This window comes from Archocentrus centrarchus, chromosome 1 (genome assembly GCF_007364275.1).
Source record: "Archocentrus centrarchus isolate MPI-CPG fArcCen1 chromosome 1, fArcCen1, whole genome shotgun sequence".
NCBI classification, from domain to species: Eukaryota; Metazoa; Chordata; class Actinopteri; order Cichliformes; family Cichlidae; genus Archocentrus; species Archocentrus centrarchus.
Genome location: NC_044346.1, coordinates 35,720,384 through 35,742,184, shown reverse-complemented (window position 1 = coordinate 35,742,184; position 21,801 = coordinate 35,720,384). Strand labels below are relative to the sequence as shown.

At 41.6% G+C, this 21,801-nt stretch overlaps 2 protein-coding genes across 2 annotated transcripts; both read left to right on the top strand.

Annotated features, from left to right (window-relative positions):
* The first annotated feature begins 1,394 nt into the window (after nucleotides 1-1,394).
* Nucleotides 1,395-6,303, top strand: timm10 (translocase of inner mitochondrial membrane 10 homolog (yeast)). The gene is made up of 2 exons (XM_030735048.1): nucleotides 1,395-1,612; nucleotides 5,165-6,303. The coding sequence occupies exons 1-2, from the start codon at nucleotides 1,542-1,544 to the stop codon at nucleotides 5,358-5,360; spliced, it is 267 nt and encodes an 88-aa protein (XP_030590908.1). The 5' UTR covers nucleotides 1,395-1,541; the 3' UTR covers nucleotides 5,361-6,303.
* Nucleotides 6,304-7,061: 758 nt separating this feature from the next.
* On the top strand, nucleotides 7,062-20,592 carry unc93b1 (unc-93 homolog B1, TLR signaling regulator). The gene is made up of 13 exons (XM_030744156.1): nucleotides 7,062-7,252; nucleotides 8,925-9,041; nucleotides 9,201-9,342; nucleotides 9,466-9,619; nucleotides 9,703-9,864; nucleotides 11,291-11,420; nucleotides 11,532-11,628; nucleotides 13,219-13,343; nucleotides 14,725-14,907; nucleotides 15,092-15,365; nucleotides 15,441-15,562; nucleotides 15,658-15,780; nucleotides 18,851-20,592. The coding sequence occupies exons 2-13, from the start codon at nucleotides 8,925-8,927 to the stop codon at nucleotides 19,109-19,111; spliced, it is 1,890 nt and encodes a 629-aa protein (XP_030600016.1). The 5' UTR covers nucleotides 7,062-7,252; the 3' UTR covers nucleotides 19,112-20,592.
* The last annotated feature ends 1,209 nt before the right edge of the window (nucleotides 20,593-21,801 follow it).

The window sequence follows — 21,801 nt, the reverse complement described above, 5'->3', positions numbered from 1 at the left end:
TCTCATTCCACCACATCCCAAAGGTGCTCTATTGGAGGGGGAGCTGGTGACTGGAGGCTGTTTGAGTACTTTAAACTCAAACTGGTTTCTTGACTTAACGTTGAGATAATTTGAGCTTTGTGACATGGCACATTATCCATTAGACGATGTGTACACTGGTCATAAAAGCATGGACATACATTAATATACGAGGCAGGATGGATCCATGTTTTCATGTTTATATCAGATTCTGAACCTACCATCCAAATACTGCAGAAGAAATCGAGACTCATATGGCAGAATTTTTGCAATCTTCTGTTTTGGTGAGCCTGTGTGAATTGGAGCCTTAGTTTCCTGTTATTGCCTGACACGAGTGGCACCTGGTGTGGCGTAGTGCTCCTGTAAACGCCCTTGCTTCAAGGTTTGAGGCACTGTGTACAGAGGTGCTCTTCTGCTTACCTTGGTTGCAACAAATGTTATTGTGGCCTTTTTTTACAGCTTGAATACATCTTGCCATTCTCCTCTGGCATCATCAAGGCATTTTCACTGTCCCAGTGAGCTGCCCCCTTCACTGGACGCTTTTTCCCCGCTGTTCTCTGTAAACCAGGGATCCTCACATCCAGGCCTCGAGGGCCGGTGTCCTGCAGGTTTTAGATGTGTCCCTGATCCAACACGCCTGAGTCAAATATAGAAGTCATTAGCAGGACTCTGGAGGACTTGACTGCATACTGAGGAGGTAATTCAGCCATTTGAATCAGGTGTGTTGGATCAGGGACACATCTAAAACCTGCAGGACACCGGACCTTGAGGCCTGGATGTGAGGATCCCTGCTGTAAACCATAGAGATGGTTGTGTGTGAAAATCCCAGCAGAGCAGCAGTTTCTGAAACACTCAGTCCAGCCTGCCTGGCACCGACAACCATTCCATGTTCAAAGTCACTAAAATTGCCTTTCTTACCCATTCTGACGCTCACTTTGAACAAGGTCATCTTGACCATGTCTAAATGCACTGAGTTCCTGCCATGTGATTGGCTGACATTTGTGACATCAAGCGGTTGAACCGGTGTACCTACTAAAGCGGATAGTGTGTGTCAGATCCATTAACTCAGTGGCTCAAAGTGTTTCTGTCATGACCCACTTCAGAAAAAGGTTCATGCCTCACATCTCTGAGTTTTACATAAACTCCAGGTGTGCGGTTTCTCTGCTACTGCTCCCAGGCTCTGAAATAAACCTGTTACCGTAATAACTAATTGTATGTTAATATTGATTTTAAATAAATTGTTGTACAAGCGTGGCCCTTCCTTCCCCTTGAGGCTGCGTTGTTGAAATACACAGACCCACCAGTAGAGGGCGCGCTGCCTGCTCGCCAGGCTTTCTCCTGTTTGAATCCAACTTTATTGTCACCGGAAGTGCGAGGGGAAACGGTACACACGTGTTTTCGTGCAGATTTGAAGGTTACAGAAGCAGCGGGTAACGCTCCTTGCTTGCGGTCCGGAGGAGAGGCTCAGCGGGACGGCGTGTTTACGGTTCGAAGCCCGGTGTGAGCATCACTGAAGCGGAGTCATGGATCCCATGAAGGCGCAGCAGCTGGCGGCGGAGCTGGAGGTGGAGATGATGGCTGACATGTACAACCGGTAAAGCCCAAACAAGCTAACCTCTGAGCTAGCCAGACTAGTCTGTTGTGAACTATTGTGGCTTCGGTGCGTCAGACTTAAATTTATTTACAGTATGACAAAAAGGTTATCCAAAGATAGTTACTGTTCAGTGAATCCGCGGCTGCAGAGGTCATCTTTAATGAGAGCAACAGCTGATAAAGTCAGTGTCCTGGTGAAGCTCTGGCTTTCTGAAGGCCCACCAGACAGCATGTCTAAGGTGCGTGGGGGGTCCTACGAAGGTCCCGGAAATCAGAGCCATACAGATTAAAAATGAATGGCCACAAGCTGAGCCAAGACACTGAACCATGATACACACACAGGTCTGGATTCAGTGCTTAACTCACTGAATTTTGTGTACATGGCACATTTTTACAGTATAGTTACAGTACAGGTTGTCATCATTTAAAGGTGCACGTCCATGTGTCATGCCATAGTAATCCACATAAATGCTGTCAGCTTTTTAACCGGCCTCAGAATCCGCCTTTTGTGGGTGAGCTATCCAAGCAGGCACATGAGTCAGTACAGACTTAAAGCAAAGAGTCTGTGTTACATTCCTAATAAAAGGAATATGCATATTGCTGTTTTTTTTTCCATTCAAGTTGATAAATGTATGTAAGTAAATGAAATAAGCTTAAAAAGGAAAAACCATAAATTATTTTTTTTGTATACAAGAAAATTCTGGTGTCTTGCTAACTGTCTGAGCTGCCCCACTGCACAGGTCAGTGATAAACTATAGTATGTCATGAATGTGGACTTAAAGCAGCATTGACTCAGGGTTATCCCTGGCTAACTGTGATTGGCTCACATGTAGTTAAGACAAAGAGTCTGTGCTACCTTACTTATGACAGGTTGTGTGTGTTTTACTGTTATTTTTTTGGCTTTTTACAGAAAGGAAAAATTTTTTAAGCATGATTAAAATAAACCTCACTTTAAAACGTGGGTAAGTATTTATAAGAAAAATTCAGTTTAATAGTACAGACCCACATCACTGGATGAGGAAAAGACTAAACTGGCTAATGTTTACTACTTATGAAAATCACTTTCTCATATCTGGCTTCATGCCTGTTTATCCATCAGTCCTGATCTGCAGTTCATCATCCAGAGTTTCTTAGTAGAAGTAGAGCACCCCCTGTTGGAATCGCTGTGAACAGCTGCACAAACTCATTGCAAACAGATCTATCAATGAATTACTTCTCTTGTATTGATTATTTATTTTGAGGGTTGGTGTGGGGGTGTTTTGCTAACCTTGTAATATGTCACAGGTTTGGGTGGTTCACCGTTTCTTGCCCATTTGAGAGGAATAAATATGCACGAGGCATGATTTATGAGTTTGTTCAACACAGAACAACAACAAAAAAAGCAGAAATCCCACATTTTAACTATGGAAATGTGTGTTTTTTTGTTACTGTCTGAGGTTGGATTGCTCTTTGCTATCTTGGTACCACTGAGCCCCCAGTTTGTGCCATCCCCCGATAAACTAATATTTACATAGGCGCAGTGGATGGAAATGAGCAATTATTCTTTCAATATTTGGTTAAAATTTCCTCTACAGTCAGACGATACCTGTCGACAGCACAGCGCCGATTTAAAAAAATATACTCACCGGCCATGTTATTAGTACTTGATAGTACTGCGTTGCTACCCCGTTTGCTTTTAAAAATGCTTTAATTTTCATGGCAGGGATATAACAAGGTGCTAGAAACAATCCTTAGAGATTTTGGACCGTGTTGACATGATGGCGTCACAGTTGTTGCAGATTTGTCAGCTGCATAATTGCGACGCATATCCCAAAGGTGCTCCGTTGGGTTGGATCTGGTGCCTGTGGAGGTCATGGTCAGCGACAATACTCAATAAGTATGTGGAGTTTAAACAGTGCTCAGTTGGTTCTCCTACAAGGTTTGAGGTGCTGCGTGTTCAGAGGTGCTGTTCTGCGGTGGATCTTTGCGCCACGGTCGCCTTGAAACAGTCTTGCCATTCTCCTGTGAACTCGGGCATTAACGAGGCTTTTTCACCCAGTGACCTGCCCCAGACTGGAAATTTTCTCTTTCTCAGACCATTCTTTGCAAACCTTAGAGGCGGTTGTGCAGGAAAATCCTAATAGATCATCAGTTTCTGAAATAATCAGAGCAGCCTGCCTGGCACCAACAACCATGTCACATTCAAAGTCTCAAATCACCTTTCTTCCCCATTCTGCTGCTCAATTTGAACCTCAGCAAACTAAACAGCTTTTATTGTTAATTTTACTGTCACTAAAAAGTTTTTCCCTTTTCACAGATGACATTTTGACAGGAAGTTAATAATAGTTCAGTTTTAGTGGATTTTTGGTGTCTTGCATGCTGGCTCTACTATAAAAAGACGCCTGGTGGAAAATGTCTGTTTATCCCAGAGTGGGATATGAAGAACGTGACCAATAATTTTAATTGGTTTAAAAAAAAAAAAAAAAAAAAAAAAAACAGACACTGATTGATTAGAACAAGCTTTAAAGTGTGTCTGCAGGTCACCACCAGTGTTTGCACCACCTCAGATTAGGGTTGAGAAGGTCATAATGCCCATTTGAGGAGGTGTCCTGCAGTAAAGATGAACTCTGTGTTCATGCAGAGCAAAAAGGGGCCTTTGTTGAGGAATCTAAAGCATATCTCACCCTGGGCACAGACTTTTTGACCCTCTCCCCTCAGGCAGGAGGCTACGGTCCATACGGACCAGAACCTCCCGCCATAAGAACAGTTTCTTCCCCTCTGCTGTTGGACTCATGAACAATTACCCTAAGACTGTTACCACCACCCTCCACAAACGCTGATGACCCTATGTCTATGCACCTGTCTGACTGCACTGATGTACATATTAGTGGAATATAGTCTACATTTTTTTATCTTTTAATTAGTCTCTGCACTGTATATTTTGTAATTTTGTAATATTGTGCTATAGTTATAGCTCTAATATCTCTGTATATTTGCAATTTGTATACTTGTATATTGTCTTATAGTTTTTATACTTATTTGTTTTTTTTCTGTAAGCACGAAGTACCGCAGCAATTTCCTAATGCTGTGAACCTGTTCACCCATATGGCAATAAAAACCTTCTGATTCTGATTCTGATATTTTGGTTTAACACTTTTAAGCTTACTGCATGATTCCTTATGCATTCCTTCATAGTCTGGATGACTTCATTATTAATTTGAAATGTAGGGAAACAAACATTGAATAAGGTGTGTCCAAACCTTTGACCTTTTATTGACCTAAAAGTTGGTAAATTATACAGTTTTAATAAAATCTAAAATAAATGTTACTTTTTTAGTCTTGTTAAAGTAACTGTTACAGAGTTTGTCTTTAAATTCAAAACCAGCTTTCAGTTCACATAAAATGTTTCCAGCAGGTGGAGCTCTTCAGTTTTACTGACACTGTTGTATGTGAGTCACTGTGGGACTCCACATTAAGGTGCTCAGGCATGAGAGCATCATTTAGTATCACTGCTTTTTAACTTTATGCTTGAAGCTTAAGAATCTGATTGGGTCTTTGCTTCCTTTCCTCTCAGGATGACCAACGCCTGCCACAGGAAGTGCGTGCCGCCACATTACAAGGAGGCAGAGCTGACGAAGGGTGAATCAGTCTGCCTGGACCGCTGCGTGGCCAAATATCTGGACCTTCACGAGAGGCTAGGACGCAAGCTGACGGAGCTTTCCGTCCAGGATGAGGAAATGATGAGGAAGGCGGCTGTGGGGAGTGGATAGACGCTGATGAAGAAAACAAAGAGGAGGATTGTGGGGGATCACGAGGTCACGGGATGGGATTAGCATGTGAGACTTCAAACAGTGAAAGACTTGTGTTTTAATTAGAGGGTGAGAAATTTAATAAAAAGTGTGAAATTAATGCTGTTGAGGGTCCACTGAGAGAAACTGCCTCTTCTTCAGCAACTTGGTGGATCAGCAGCATCAGGACATCTTGACACTGCTCACAGTGGACCAGCAGCCTCTCTGGGTCTCTTACACTTTCTGGACGTTCAGCCTGGACTCTGGAAGCCACCGGAAAATCTGACTGAGGCTTTTCTCAGCGCTTCACGGGAAACATTTTGACATGTCTACAGGTTCAGCAATCAGAGTGCCGCTGACGTTTAACAGCAGTGCAGAAACGTACAAATCAGATGCTCGGTTACATGTGGCAGGTTCAAAAAAATGCAAAGAATGATTCGAATTTAATCCTTATGTCAAGTCACCCTTTGACCTGGGGTGAGATTCTTCCTGTTTGGTTTTGTAAGGCACTGAAATTAAACCCAGAACCTCTCTGTAAAGCTGCAGCCCGACCCGACTTCATTCACAGTAATGCAGACATGTCACCTTAGTATATAGTGAATCAGTTACATGGGTCAGGGCATGCACAGCATTCATTATGGGCTGAGCCAAAATGTCTTTTTGAATTATGCATGGTTTACTCTTTGACCCTGGTTGGTTCATTGTTGTCTTTAACAGCTCAGATAAAGAAGGCCTGAACTTTGCTCATTCTGTCATGCTTGTGTAGACCGTGTTGTGTTGTATGTCAGTGGACCATGTTTTAGTGTGTGTGGGTTTTTTTTTTCTTTTTTTCATGTTCAAACCACAGTGACACAGCTTTTTATCTGCATTGCAGAGAAGCTGCACAGTGTGCTGTTAATGACTAATAAAATAATGTCATCGTTTAGCTCGGCTTCATGACTGTTAGATTTATTTATCAGGCCCTCGCTGAAGGGGGACAGCACAGCCCCACTCAGACCTCATCCAGGAGAAATTAGTCTGCATGATTTAATATACAATAACTAATGTTAGATAAACTATTAACTAAAATATTTCAACTTACAATCTCCCATTTTCTGAGGCTGAAGAGTAATTGGGGGTGGGGTGGGGGGGTGTTTAGGTTAACTGGTTGTCTGTTCTTGACCTGTGGCAGGTGAGATGGGCTCCACCCCCCCCCCCCCCCCCCATGTGCGCCTGAACTGGATAAATGGAAGAAAACAGATGGATTTCACTCCTGTGCACCACCTCACAGGACATCATCATGGTGGCATCACTGCACCGTGAATATCACTGAATGACATTTTTAATAAGTGTAAATTTAATTTCACTGCAGCTGTCACACTTTGTAATGCCATCCAGTGGGCTGTTCTGAATTAAGGAAATTAAGTATGTGTGAGATATTGTTCTTTACTTCTACCACGCAACAGAATAACACATATTTAGGGTTATAACGAGGCTGCAGACTGCGCCGCATCTCAGAAGGAACATTTACGGAAGCAACTGGAGGATTTCAAGTGGTTTCGTATTTATATTTGATATCCGGTTTGCCTCCCTCCCATTACCCGAGCCACCCGGTTTAAAAAGCCGTCCTGGGAACGCCGCGGCCGCCTTTCCACGCTCACTTCGAAGGGGCGGGGCTTCCTAAAAGTGCGTCTGTGCCTTTAAGCCAAACAGCGGGGCAGAAGTGAGGAAGTGAAGATGACTGACTTTCATTTCCCCCACGAAACTTTTTATTTATACTACACCTTGTATATCGGAAAGGGGAAGTAGCGACAACAGAGTCCGAAAGGGTCACGGGGACGGGGGATGTGTCTGTGCCCGTTTTCATTCTGATCCGGCCCCGCACGACTAACAGGGTAAGTGACTTTCAGGGTGCTGCGTTGGGATTCAAACTTCATACTCGCCGTTAAAATGTCAACAAAACATCGATGCAAGCTTCCATAAAAGTAATGTCAGCGTTATATTACGACTTTGTCAAAGAAAACTGAGCAGTATGAAATATGAACTGCAGTTTTAGCTCCTGGCACAGTTTCAAATGTAACAGGGTGGACAAAAAAACAGAGAAACAAAAGGCTGGAGAATAACCGAGTCTGAAAGGTTCGTTTGTTAACAGAGATTTTGAAGAGAGAAGTGCGGCGTCACTGCTACAATTTTTGAAGAAGATGGGTCATATCCTCTTTTGAAATAACGTGGGTTATAGATAAAAATGGAAGAAAAGTGCTCAGATCACAAATGCGCCTTATTAAAAAACAGTGATTAATTATTACGGGAGGAGGGGAGTCAAAGGAATATGAATGGTAGCCTATAGTAGTAGTAATAATAATAATCCTGCAAAAATGATGGATTGCTTCTTCTTTTTTTTTTTGGAAAAGTAGGAGAGTTTTCTTTTTAACTGTATCTTCATCACAAAGAAAAATCAATCTCCTGAGTTTGTGAGTTTGACTCAAGTAGGTGCACCGCTTACCACTGATTTCAATATACCAAACATTATTACCATTTCACAATTAGTTTGAATTGCAGTTAACCTCTGTATGTATCAGTGTGTTAAAGAGTGAAAAGATTTTAAAACAAACAAAAAAATCAACTGTGCACCACATTTTTTTCCTGCGGAAGTCATTACTAACTAGCTCAGCTCTTATTTAGCTTGTTTTGTGATATTAGGGAAGGGTCTAAAACACATTTTGCAAGTGTGAAAATTGCACTGGAGTTATTAATATTGCCAACCTTTCAATAAAATGCACTGCAGTCATTGATTTGGTGATTCCAGCGTTACTACTCGGGCATAAAAAGGTAGGAAGAGCTCAAACTATTTCTAGTTCTTGACAAATTGTTTAAATCATAAGGAGTGAAATGCTGCAGTTGTTTAGGTCCAGAAACAGCACATATGAAGGTTTTGGACTTCTGCAGCTAAATGTGAATATTTACTTGTATTTTTGCTTTAAATTTACATATATTAATTCCAATAATTCTACTACTTTGGCCCACTTGAGGCTTAGGCGTTATGTATTGATAGTATTGATACAACTTTGGCAGGTTTTGGTTTTTAAATTGATGAAAACATTATATCCTGATGTGAATTTAATAATAACAGCCACTACTGCTGTTGTTAATTTTACTTCACTGTATATTGTTTAATGTTTTTTAATAAAATTACTTTTCAAGCTTTAAAACTGAAGTTTTTGGCATTTTGCGTCGCCCACTGTGACGCTAGAGAAAAATAAGATTCTGAATCATGACAAAAATAGAAGTTTATGCACTTTTGTTCACCGTTTTGTAAAAGCACAACAGTTAGTCGAGCTTCTCATGCACACATCAGAGGAGACGCGTACCAAGAGGAAGTGCAGAGAAGGGTCTATCATCTCACTTAAAATGTACCAGTCTATAAATTATATTGCATCTATAAATACAGTTTGACTGTGTGCAGCACCTTGACAGCCACAGTGCCTCTGCAGGTGGCTCATTGGTTTCAATGATGGCAGAAAGTGCAGTGAAGCGTTGATATAGTGCGCTGCTCTTTTTGGTCACCAGATGGAGGCAGCTGATGGGGAAGGTCTAATGGGTGGTCATGATCAGTTTGCAGCACCTCCAAATGGCAACAGGAATGAACTGCTAAATGTGGACCAAGAAGACAACATGCAGGGCCAGGTGAGCTCAGCTGATTTCACAACTCCAGCTTCTCTGGTTATCAGTTTAGGAGAAGATACTGCAGTAATATTTTAACATGACGTACAGCGTATTTATTGAGCTTGATAAGCTGCCTTTGCTTTAAAAAAGTTGCATAACTTTTTGTCCTTCTTTCCTGAGGTGGAGGAGTTTTTGGGCCCACAGGCAGATTACAATGAGGAGGAGGAGGAGAAGAAGTACTATCGAAGGAAGAGGCTGGGAGTGATCAAGAATGTTGTCGCTGCCAGTGTTGGAGCCATGATTGTGTACAGTGTGTACATGGGTGAGTTTCACTGAAGAAAAGATGATGAAGTTGGCAAACGACCACACACACGCAGACAGGATAACTTGAATATTCCTGCATGCTGTTTGAACATTTTATTGTGCACCTATGTGTGTGCCACAGGCCTGCTGCAGATGCAGTTGATCCTCCATTATGATACGACCTACCGTGAGGTGAAGTACAGCAACCTCGGCCTCCAGGACATCGACCAAAAGATGCTGATGGGGATCAATGTCACACCAATCGTAGGCCTCCTGTACACCCCTCTGCTCATCAGGTAGAGTCGTGATCACAAGTTCCAAAACATTTCTTTATCTAAATGTCCAGACTTTTCCTTCACACGCCCCGTCTCACATCCAGGTTTCTAGGTACTAAGTGGATGATGTTCCTGGCTTCAGGGATATACGCTCTCTTTGTCTCTACCAACTACTGGGAACGTTACTACACCCTTGTTCCATCGGCTATAGCCATCGGTGTGGCCATCGTCCCCCTGTGGGCCTCCTTGGGAAATTATGTCACACGGTGAGAAAGAGGAAGTGGAAGTTTGAATGGGTGGAAATGTTTTCTCAGCTTTTTTTTAATGTCTGACAGGAATTAAAGTAAAATACAAACAACAAAAACAAACAAAAAGACAAAAAAAAAAAAAACCCACATTGTAATAACCTTTCAGGATATTGTATTCCAGTGCTTTAAAAGGGAAGTACAAACCTTCACTTCCACCTGCCTCATTCATCCTTAAAAAAATGAGCACTGGCCAATCACAGATTAGAGTAAAAACAAAAAGGTTTTGCATTTGAAGTGTGTGTGTATATATGGCCATGCTCGTCTAGTGCTTTTTCTTTTTTACTGCTGCTTTCAAGGGGAAATACTCTGCTCATTTTCAGCTCCATTTCCTTATGCCTGAACTGTAGAGAAGCTCTGCTGCACTCAAAGCTGGGAATAATCCTTATGCCGGCCTTTGATCCAGGCCATCAGTTCGTCCTCTGTCTGAAACACACCGTTTTAGCCCCCTCTCCCTCTTCCTTTATACCAGCTTTCTGCTGACTGGCTGACCTTTGTAAGCAGAAGGTTTGAACAGCAGGTTGGGGCTTCTGCGGTCACAGCCAGATCCATGTGCCACGGTGACAAAGAGCCGAGAGTACAATAAGATGCAGCCGAGTGTTCAGAGCGGTCTGAAGCACTGAGCTTTTGGCTCATAGGGTTTACTTGTACATATGCAGACCTGATTACTTGAAGCTTTAAATGCTTATTATGAGCAGAAACCATCGCTGCTGGCTCTTTGAGTTATTGCTCGTCTCTGAAGGTGCTCACAGCTGAAAATGCGTTCAGGCTGAAGTGGACCGTAGACAACTTTTAAAGAACATCTGCGCCTACTTCACGTGTCACCTAATCACAACAAAACTCTAAGAAAGCATCATCGAGTGAGATTTTTTAAATGTCTTTTCACCAGCACGCATAACAAAACCTCGTTTTATTTTAATCAATGCCAGACTGAAAGAGCAATTTACCAGGCTCTTTGTTGAAACTCTTTTCAAACGTGCTGCCGATCTACAAGCTGAGATCTTTCTGTCACCGCGTGCTCAGCTTGTATTGATCTTTTTGTTATGAATGCTGCTGGCAAAATCCCCCCCCCCCCCCAGTCACTGTGTTTTGCTTTCATGAAGTCGTTGAATGCAAAAAGAGGAAATGTCCATGTTAAGCATGTTCTTAGGTTCTTTGCACCTCCTGAGTTTACATTATTTATAGGGGAAGTATAGATGTTAAAGTGTGAAAAAGAGATGTGTGGTTTTGTGGCTTGTCAGGTCAGTTTAAGCACTTTGTGTACTTATGTTCGCACAGTCATTAGTGATTATGTGAACATACGTTTGAATAAATGCACATAAATGTCTTTTGGATTGCTCAGTTTTTTTCTAATAACACACACACACACACTCACATAAATGTGCAGAATGGCGCAGCAGTACTACGAGTACGTCAACTATAAGGAAGAGCACGTGCAGGAGCAGAAGAAGCTTCCAAAGGGAGCGTGCCACAGCTATGTCATCGTCTTCCAGTCCGTCTTTAACATCATTTTCAATGTGAGTCTTTCAGCTCTCCCCTCATTAATGACCTCATTAATATCACGCTGTGTGCCGAACTGATGGGCAAGCTTCTCTTTTCTTTTTTTCTTTTTCTTCCTCCCACATCAGCTGAGTTTTGTCTTTGCTGAGTTCCCCATGGCCTTCGTCCTCAACAGCACGTACCTCCACGACCGCTCCCACATCCTCGCCGAAGTGAAGAAATGCGGTAAAGACGTGTCGCCTCACTCGTTACAACAAACTCTATAAGCTCAGAACAATAAAAAGTCAATTTACTTCTAAATGCATAGTGAAAGCAGCAGGTGAGGAAATAAAGAAAGTTTATCAACTGTTTTTTTCAACCAAATCCATTATATCCCTAAAAAAAAATAAATAAATCTAGCCTGTTAGTTGTGAGGCTGCCAGTTAAAAACTACTTTAATTTACCTTCTTTTATTTATAACAAATTATATTTTAGGGATTTTAACTCTCCCCTGCTTTTTATTTATCTGCCTTCCTCTATTGCTCTTTATTAGTTCCTCGAGTGCTTTGTGCAGTGTTTTCTGATTACTTTGAATCCTCCACGCGCTTTGTTGCCATAGTGTTGTTATTGGACAGGCAGGCAGGCAGTAATTAGGAAAAAAAAGCTGACAAAGTCACTTCACATTACCTGGTTCACTTCAAGCACTAGAAAGTGCAATTAGCAAGCGGCCTCTCTGAGATAAGAGGAGGATCTTGGATTTATATCACCAGGTGTTAGAAACAGGTTTAAATCAACACTTAGATTGTCTTGTGTCTGCCGGAGGTTTGAAGTTTCAACTCCAAAAGGCGATAATTATATTTTCCACTCTTTTGATGCTTCCAAGCAGCTGAAAATCCACCAGAGCAGCTGCAAAAGTTGGACAGGCTGTAGTCAAAAGAGCGCGTCTTCATACAGTTGTTGGAGTGTGGAGTTATTCTGTTTAATCAAGTTAACAGGAAGTACATGTGCTCCATAAACTCTTTAACATTCTCACTTCCTTCTTAATGTAAATATCATGAGTAAACGTGACTGGGGCTGGAGCCTATCCCAGCTGACACAGGGCGAGAGGCGGGGTACAACCTGTGCAGGCCGCCAGCCTGTCGCAGGGCCAACACAGAGAGACAGACAACCATTCACACCTACGGGCAATTTAGAGCGACCAATTAACCTAACCAGACTAACTGCATGTCTTTGGACTGTGGGAGGAAACCGGACACACCCACGCATACACAGGGAGAACATGCAAACTCCACACAGGAAGGCCCCGGGGCAGGGTGCATTCAAACCCAGACCTTCTAGCTGTGAGGCAGCAGTCTAACCACCACGTCACCGTGCTGCCCCAGTTCAATTCAGTTATATTTATTTAGTGCCAAATCACAACACACAGTCATCTTGAGGCGCTTTATGTTGTAAAGTAAAAACTATACAATACAATAACTCAAGGGATGAACCAATATTGTGTCCACACCTAACAGGCAGCTTAAGAAAGAATCATTTTTAAATTGTATCTTTAGGGTTTTTGTTCAATTTCTTTAGCTATGAAAAATGATAGATAACAGTTTTACAAGCATAAACTAGAATTTTTGCACCATCAAAGTTCTTCCCAGAGTGCTATTAGCTGAAAACCTGGCATTTCTCAGGACACTTCAGGTCAGATTTATTAGACTCTGTTAGACTAACACATGCTGTTTGCCTCACATCAATTTACAGATGGATGGACAGGTGGATGGAAAGGTACTTTATTGATCCCACAAGGTAAATTATTCTAATGGCTGAACCTCCCTTTTCCTAAACCAGGTGCTGAAGTCACCGGATTGATCCCCGGCTTCAACACTACCGTGCTGAGAAAACTGCCCAGCTCCATGCTGCTCATCTACGTGGAGAGCGTCCTCATGGGCTTCGCCTTCCTCGCCATGATCATTGTAAGTTCTCGTCCTACACAGACACACAAACGTGTAGACTTGAGCTCGGAGGTCTTTGATGTGTTTGGGTGGTTTGTTTGTTTTCTAATTATCTCGATTGGCTTTCGCATAATCTGTGTTGCTGCATCCTGCTGTGATGTTCTTGCAAAAGAGCAATAAAACATCAGTGTTAAGTAGTCACTAGAAAATAAAAAAGCAAATTACAGAGGGAAGATTGAATTGTGTACACAAAAACCCTGTGATGGAATTAAAACTCAGATAAACTGCAATCTTTTTCTAATAAATCCCTCCGTACTTCACTTTTTAATTAAGAGATAAACAACAAATTTACAAAAATGTTCTGATGAAGCCATTTTGCTCTAGGACGGAGTTCCACTTGAAAAAAGACTTTGAACGTTGTTTCTGCATTTACAGAGTTGAGAAATTAATCCATATATATTATCAGATTATCATAAATGCGGTAAAATTAAACCCTTTTTAATATGTTTTGTGTGTAGTCGAGAACCTTTCTCAAAGTTACCATGTGTAACACATAACAGCTGTAAATTATTCCATAAAGAAGACTTCCAGATTATCAAAGAAGTCAAAGCAGAGCAACCACAGACAGACCCCTTGCAACTCCAGGGATCCTGGAAACTCTAGGTTTATGGTAATCTTGTAACAGATTTGTTCATCACATGAATTATTTATAATTTTTCCTTTTTTTGCTTAAATGCTCCATATTAAATTGTCTAGAGGAGTCATTTTACAGCATTGTGAACCTCACATTGTGCCATGTTGTGGCAACTTTTCCCTGCAGCGTGTTTGCAGGTCGATCCAGTCAGACGTTACTCTGCAGAAGGCAGAACCTTTCTGGTTGCTGCATGCAGAATGTGAACAAAACATTGGAAAAAAGTCATAAAGCTCTTAAGGTGGATGTGTTAGAAAACTCACACTTCTAGCAGTATTGAAGCAAAATTAGCATATATGTAGATTTGTCATTCTGGCAATTAAAAAAAACTGGATTCTTGCTGGGAAGCTAGCGTCCATTTGACTTTTTTCTTCAATGAATTGCTGGAAATGAAGCTGATGAGACTAAAACCAAAACAATAAGCTAATAGATGTTTAAACACTCTTTACGGTTTCAGCATTTGGAGGCATAAACCGCCGCGTTATATTTAACACAAGCATCCTTAGATTTTAGGAATGACTTTTCATCAGCTTGAGTCCCAGCATGCAGTGGGCACCAACTACTAGTTTAAGAGCTAATATTGCTCTCAGTGATCTGTTGTGTTTGTTCTATTCTTGGACTTTGTTTTGTCCCATGGTGAGCTAAAAAAAAAACAACTAAATATTCATTCAGAATTATTCAGAATTGATTTCTCTGTGCTGCTACTCACAGTTCCTCGGGCTGTGTGGGCCCGCCTACCGCCCAACAGAAGAGATCGACCTTCGCAGCATTGGCTGGGGAAACATCTTTCAGCTGCCTTTCAAACACCTGAGGGACTACCGCCTGCGACTGCTCTGCCCCTTCTTCATCTACAGTGGATTTGAGATGCTGTTTGCGGTCTCTGGATTCTCCCTGGTACTGAACTCTTGCACACTGTTTTGTACAGTCCTTTAAGTTTGTTAAACAGAAACGGAAACAGATGTAAGGATGCAGAGATGCGTCTGGAATGTAAAATAAAATCTGAGTCAGAAGCAAAGGCAGAGTTGTGAATCAGGACAGGAAATCAGAAAGTATCTGTCTCCCTCCCCTTTCTCAACAGTCTTACGGTGTGTGCGCTTTGGGTCTGGATAAATTGTGGCTCCTGATCATCCTCTACGGCCTCTCTGCCTCCGTCTTTTCCTCCCTCAGCCTTTTGCTCTTACGGCTTCCACGCTGGGTGTGTCTCGCCAGTGGCGCTTTTGTGCATGCGGTGCTGGTGGTGGTTCTCATGGCATTTTCTCCAAAGCCAAACCACCTGGAGTACGAGGGCTCGCTACTAGTGATCGCTGTGCTGTGGGGACTCGGCACCGCCCTGAATAAGACAGGCGTCAGCAGTGAGTATCATCCAGATGTGTGCAGTTGTTCAGCCACGACACGTGTCATCACGAGTTCCTCTTTGTGTGTACTAGCCCTACTTGGAATGCTGTACGCTGAGGAAAAAGAACGTCTGGACTTTGTCTACACCATCTATCACTGGTGGCAGGCCATCGCCATCTTTGTAGTCTACCTTTGGAATGGTCTTCCTATGAGGGTATGTGGCTCAGTGTTTGTGTCTTTAATTTTGCTTCCATTTTCTTTTCCTTCACTATTCGAACCCATTTTTTTTTTTTTGTCCTTCCACTTTAGGCCAAACTTTCCATACTGCTAGTCACTTTGTTGCTGGCTTGCTATTGCTATTGGGTGATGGAGCGTCGCCTGGCCAAGAAGGTGCCATTCAGACTGCCTCGCATCCCTCGGCCACGACACAAGGTAACCAGTCACAGTCCATCAAGGATCAATACATGAGTCTGGTCTTTGCAGTAAGTCATTTTCAAACACGATCTCTGCAGGAAAATGTCAGGAAAATCAAAGTTCCACATAACAGGAGATTCTCTGTCAGACATGTTCTCTCTCCTGGAGATCATGGCCAGCACCTGAATAGAGCATGCATGGTGCAGGATACACGACAAGCTCATTGGGACAATTACTCAGTTTGAAACGGAGCTCAACTGGAAATTAGAATGAAAAGAGAGCTAACAGGGTATTGATCATTTAATGTCAGATGACTGATTAGGACAAAAACAATACTTTACTGATATGCCACAGCTGATATATTGATTCTTAGATATACCATGATCAGGATAGATTTATTTCATCTGGCTTTACAATACCTCAAATGGAGATTTTGACACAATTGCATAATTATGCTAAAAGCTCCGCCCGCTAACATGTAACCTAACAGCAGGAGTGCTGTACATCAAATGACCAGCAGATGTCAGTACTCCTAAATGAGCCTCATCATACAGTCAGGTAAAATGCTGCAGAGCTGCGGCACTCAGGTGTGGCAAACCTGGAACTTCGCTGATTTCATCTCCTCCTCCTCCTCCTCCTCACCTGGAAATCAATCTCAGGACTCTTTAAATGACTTTTCCTTTGCATTCATGTTGTTTCAGTTATTTAATATTATCAGACCCTCTTCATGGTTTCCGTGTGTGTGATTAAAAACAATTTAATATCTTGTTACACTGTGACATGTCGTGAATTTAATTACAAGTATCCCCAAATATAAAACATGTTCTGAGCACCGTTATGCCTCAGATAATAAAATACAGCTGTAGCATTTTATGATGCCGCTGTGGCCAACTTCATGCTTAATTGACATTTAATTGACTGTAAATTGAGGCTATGAAGGATCTCATTTTGTTAAAGAGTTGCTGCCTGACTCCTCCTTCATGTCTCTTCCTTTACCTCCTCCACTTGTGTGTCTGGGTGGAGACACGATGAGAGGAGCTGAGTACATGCAATTTGGGAAATGGGGTGGGGGGTGCAGCTTTTCCATCAACTAGAGGCCAAAAGGTCAATGGAGTTATCAGAGGACCTTTGAGATAGATACAAATGTATTCTGATTATTTGCAAGCCGTTTCCATCAACCACAAACTGAGCAGTGATACATACTCAGCATAAGCTGTCAGCAGACTTTGGAGCCAACACCAGTCACAGTACTTGAGTGATATGGACTGAACGTGCCATAAAGATCTCTGCGGGCCTTTGGGAGGTGACTATGCTTGTGAGCACATCATGAGTGTGTTACCAGAAATCTATGCATCTGATCATCTGACGAAAATGTGGCTTCTAAATCAAACCCTAATTAAGAGGATGCTGATTATTTTTCTTATGCTCTGGCTAAAATTACTTTCGGGCATGCCAAAAACTCCTCCATGCAGTCTGTAGGAACTTTTTCAGTGAGTAGGAATGAGTAGACATAAGCTTATCACTTTTGATTTAATTAATTTTTTTTTGTAGAAAAGAAAAAAGCCCATCAGACTAATTTAAATTTCAAACATTGCTTACAGTTATCTGCAAATGTGTGAGAAGTGAGTCTTTAAACATCTTGTTTCAGTTTCTCTGTACATCATTATTACCCACGATGGAGAGTATCTGAAAATAAGATTAAATTTATATCAAGGGCACTTTTTAAACATGTTTGAAGTCAGTAAATACAGATGGCTTTATCTGTGGATACAGGACAAATTGGATGGTAATAGTTACCATGGTCAGAAAAAAAGAAAAAAAATTCAAAATGTGACCTTTGGACTGAAACATGAAGCTCGGTCCAACTCTGCAGTCAGTCTGTGGCTGCGTCGCTGTCATGGCTTATCACTCATACTGGAACGTCATAAATTCCACCTGCGCTTTCCCTCCTGTAACATATCAAAATATTTGCTGTATAGAAAGGAGGGATTTTGCACATCACTGTGCAGCTTTGGTTGTGTATATATACCAAAGGCTTTTCTCACTGTGCCTCTTTTACTGCACAAAGTTGTCACTTCAGTTGCTGCCATGTCTTTTGTTTACTTTCTATTTATGGTTTCTGAGGTTACTTAGTATTTGCTTGTTGCCACTCTGTATTTGTTATCAGGACTGCAAGCTGACATTTTTATAAAGATAGCTTTATCTATAAATATTTATAGCTTTCTGTTCTGGGTTGTAAAGTTGGATGGAATTAACCCATAGTTTATTCTTTTTAAGACATCGAGGTATGTAGGAGGAAGGAATGTAATCAACATCCAACAACCGATATTTAACAAGAGTTTTAGAGAACTTAGCTGCATTATTATATCTTATGCATGGGTGTTGAGTGAGATTCATTCCTCCGCTTTGGTTTGGTGTTGTGTATAACAGCAACCCATCAAAAACAAGAGTTTACAGTCAGAAAAATCCACGAGATGGCATCGATCAATAGATTCTGTTGATGTTTTGTGGCCTTGTGTGGATTCATCTGCACCTTCTATGATTTATTTAGCCGACTCCTTTTCCGTTGAGCTCAGTAACGCGCACACACACACAACAGATAATTTACACAGGAGCTGTTTAGATGATCAAAGCATAAACGGCAAATTTTACCTTGACTGAGCTTCAGGATGGTCTTCTTTGTCTTACATGACAGTGAACTGAAGTTCTATGTTGGGGTTTGTGAGTGATGGCAGAACAAAACAAGAAGAAGCAGCCGTCGAGAAATCCTCTACTTAAAGCTAAGAGCGACGTCTTTTCAGAAGCTCATATTAAAACGGACACTAGATATATGTATTTGTATCTTTTTTTTCTGTAAGAAAACATGCGGTCTATATTATTCCCTGATCTTATCAATTATGCAGGAAGCATGTTGGTATGTAGTTAGATTTGAATTGCTGAAAACTGTAATTTGTCTTTCTCGTGGGAGAAGACTCAGTAAAACTCTTATGATCATAACTTTATTGTGAAACGTGTCACTGCATACTGAGATTGAAACGTGTTTTGTCATCGGAGACGTTAACTCAACATGTCAACGTTTGGTCCTCAGGTCAAAGGTTACCGCTACCTGGAAGAAGACAACTCTGACGAGTCCGACTCAGAGAAGAGCGGGGAGGATGACAACGAAGAAGATGAGCGGCAGGAAGATGAAGAAGATGTAGTGCAAAATTTGGACAGGGAGGAAGGGGGCCAGGATGGTTGGTATCCGGTAGCTAACTCACCCAGAGCCAGGAGAAGAGGAGCTGAGGGCCACTATCGTGGACAGGAGGAAGGCGGTGTGAACGAGAGGGAAGAGCGGGTGGGAATGTGAGAGAGGACAAAATGAAGGCTTCGAGTGAGAATACAAGAGAATCCTTCTGTTTTTCTTTTTACGTATACCGTGGCTGACCAAATGTGTCGATAAGTGCAGAGAGCATTTTATTTGCTTCTGTGCTTCTTCCAGTAGAATACGTTGTTTCTCATTAAAAGAAAAATCTGCACAGAAAGACTTAAAAGTGAGCAAGAAAATGAAATAATTGATTTTCTCAGTTTAATCACAAAGTGAATTACATCTTCACTGAGACATTTTCAAAGAGCCTGCATGATCCCGCCTGCTGTAAGCAACATAAAAAGCCCCGTATTTGTTATTTTGACTCTCATAATTTTAGTCTTTCATTTAATAGCACACATTTGTCAGAGAATCAGGAATCACGAGGTCCCGCCTCAAACTAATCGATGTGTCTGCTGTCAGATGAAACCCTTGCAGAGGATGAAAATGAATACATGTTTAATGAAGTGCAGCATTCAACAGGTACGTAGGTCAGTCATGCCTGGCCAATCCCAGTAAGAGTCTGCAGCCATGTAGTGCCTGTGCTTAGCATCTTATGAGCTAAAGGCTAACATTAACATTTTTAAGCCTGCCTCAACGTAAAGCAGCTGCTGGCTGGTCGCTATAGTGGACATGCCAGACAGTAGCTGCGTAGTTAAAGCTAAGAGTAATTTAGCATCTGTGACTTTTGCTCTGCTAATGATTATTTTGCTTGTTATTGTCACAAGTTTCTGATTAGCAGAAGAGCACAAAGTCCAGATGGGAGTGACTTAAAATAAGATGCCAAACATACTGGCATGAGCTGAGGGGTCAGAGGGTCAAAGGGTCAGAGGTGTCAGTCAGGCTGCTGCTAATATAGCTAAAAAGGGAAAAAAGTGTTTTGTATAAGTCAGAACAATAAAAGGGCCAGTTATGCTTTTTTTGAACCTGCACACACAGAGCATCACTTCTTCATTAAAGTATCAAAGGCTCTACCACACAGGTCTGACAGAAACCTTCCCTTCATGATGCAGTAACTGCTTTTCTGAGCTGAGTGATTATTTCTAATGATGGCTAAACTCCCAGACACGGCAGGCTGTTTAAAAATGGACGGCCCTGCCTTGAGGGCACCCTTTGGTCCTTTTTAGAGTTCTGAGCTGAGCATTATAGCCATCTATATACATACAGTGGTTACAAACAAGCAGTAGATGTGACTGAGATACTGAGGATACTATATTCATAAGGTAGTGACTTGTCAGTCGAAATGTCTCCACACCCTAAAGATTACCCACATTTATTGTCTATTTTATTCTGAGGGGGACCAAAATTTACCAGATGAACATCACGCTGTATTAAAAAAAGACTTGAAACTAGAGATTGAGCCCTTGAGGTTACCGGGGAGGTGTTTGCTGCGGTAACAAATCAAGTGAGCACTACAGTCAGTCAGTTAGTTCAGCTGTAAAAAAAAAAAAAAAAACTGGACAACTTCTTGCAGCCAGAGGAGTCCCCCCCCCCCCCCCCCCCCCCCCCCCCCCCCGCTGACCTCTGCTGAGCAGCCATTCCTTTGGACTGAAACATGAAGCTACGTCCAAGTCTGCAGTCAGTCTGTGGCTGCGTCGCTGTCATGGCTTTCTATGCTGGAACATCATAAATTCCACCTGCAAGAAGTCAACATATTTGCTGTGTAGACAGGAGGGATTTTCATCACTGTGCAGCTTTGGTTGTGTATATATACCAAAGCTTTTTCTCACTGTGTCTCTTTTACTGCACAAAGTTGTCACTTGAGTTGCTGCCATGTCTTTTGTTTTACTTTCTACTTATGGTTACTTAGTATTTGCTTGACGACACTCTGTATATGCCATCAGAACTGCAAGCTGACGTGTTTTTATGCAGATAGCATATATATACTTGTTTTTTTTTGTAGTTGTATTCTGGATTGTAAGGTTGGATGGAATTAACTCATGTTTTATTATTTTTAAGTCATCGAGGTGTGTAGGAGGAAGGAATGTAATCAGCATCCAACAATGGATATTTAAGATTTAATTGAACTTTATATGGAATTGCAAGAGTTTTAGAGAACTTAGCTACATTGTTGGTTGATGGTATTCAGTTGCCCCAAGAATATATTTTGTGCTTTTCTCCAGGAAACACCTGCAGTTTTAAGTAAAAAAAAAGTCATGCTGAATCTGTTGTTGACTGTGGTGTGTACGTTCGACAGGTGGGTGGTGTGTTGTCAACTTTTTATAAAGGTTGATGGTTACAGATAGAGTCATTGCCATGGAAACCTGAAAGTATAACCAATACAAAGAACAGCAAGACTGAAATTAAATTTTTTGGAGTTAATGTCACACAGTATATTTACAGAACCACACATTTATAAATAGGATACACGAATGCCACAGTGAGGCGTTCATTGTCTGTCAGTCTGTCCACAATTCACAAGAATCACCACAATTTAGCCAAATAAATACTCAGCTAATGGGCCTTCAGCCAAACTGTGCTCAAAGTCGAGGTTAAGGTCAGGTTTGTTGTTGGACAGTAACATTTACTAGAGTATTGGTCTGGATTGTAATGTTCATAAAAAGTGTTTGCATATGCCGCTCTGCCATCTACAGATAAATGTTATCAGGTTATTCATGGCAAAATAATGTCTTAGCCCTGTAACGCCAAGGGTATCATATTTGATACATTTGTTTTTGAAATCTTTACATCAT

Coding starts and splice junctions, on each gene's coding strand:
- unc93b1 (XM_030744156.1), top strand. CDS start 8,925: ATGGAGGCAGCTGATGGGGAAGGTCTAATGGGTGGTCATGATCAGTTT. Junction 9,042..9,200: donor AAGACAACATGCAGGGCCAG/GTGAGCTCAGCT, acceptor TTCTTTCCTGAG/GTGGAGGAGTTTTTGGGCCC. Junction 15,781..18,850: donor TCCCTCGGCCACGACACAAG/GTAACCAGTCAC, acceptor TTTGGTCCTCAG/GTCAAAGGTTACCGCTACCT.
- timm10 (XM_030735048.1), top strand. CDS start 1,542: ATGGATCCCATGAAGGCGCAGCAGCTGGCGGCGGAGCTGGAGGTGGAG. Junction 1,613..5,164: donor ATGGCTGACATGTACAACCG/GTAAAGCCCAAA, acceptor CTTTCCTCTCAG/GATGACCAACGCCTGCCACA.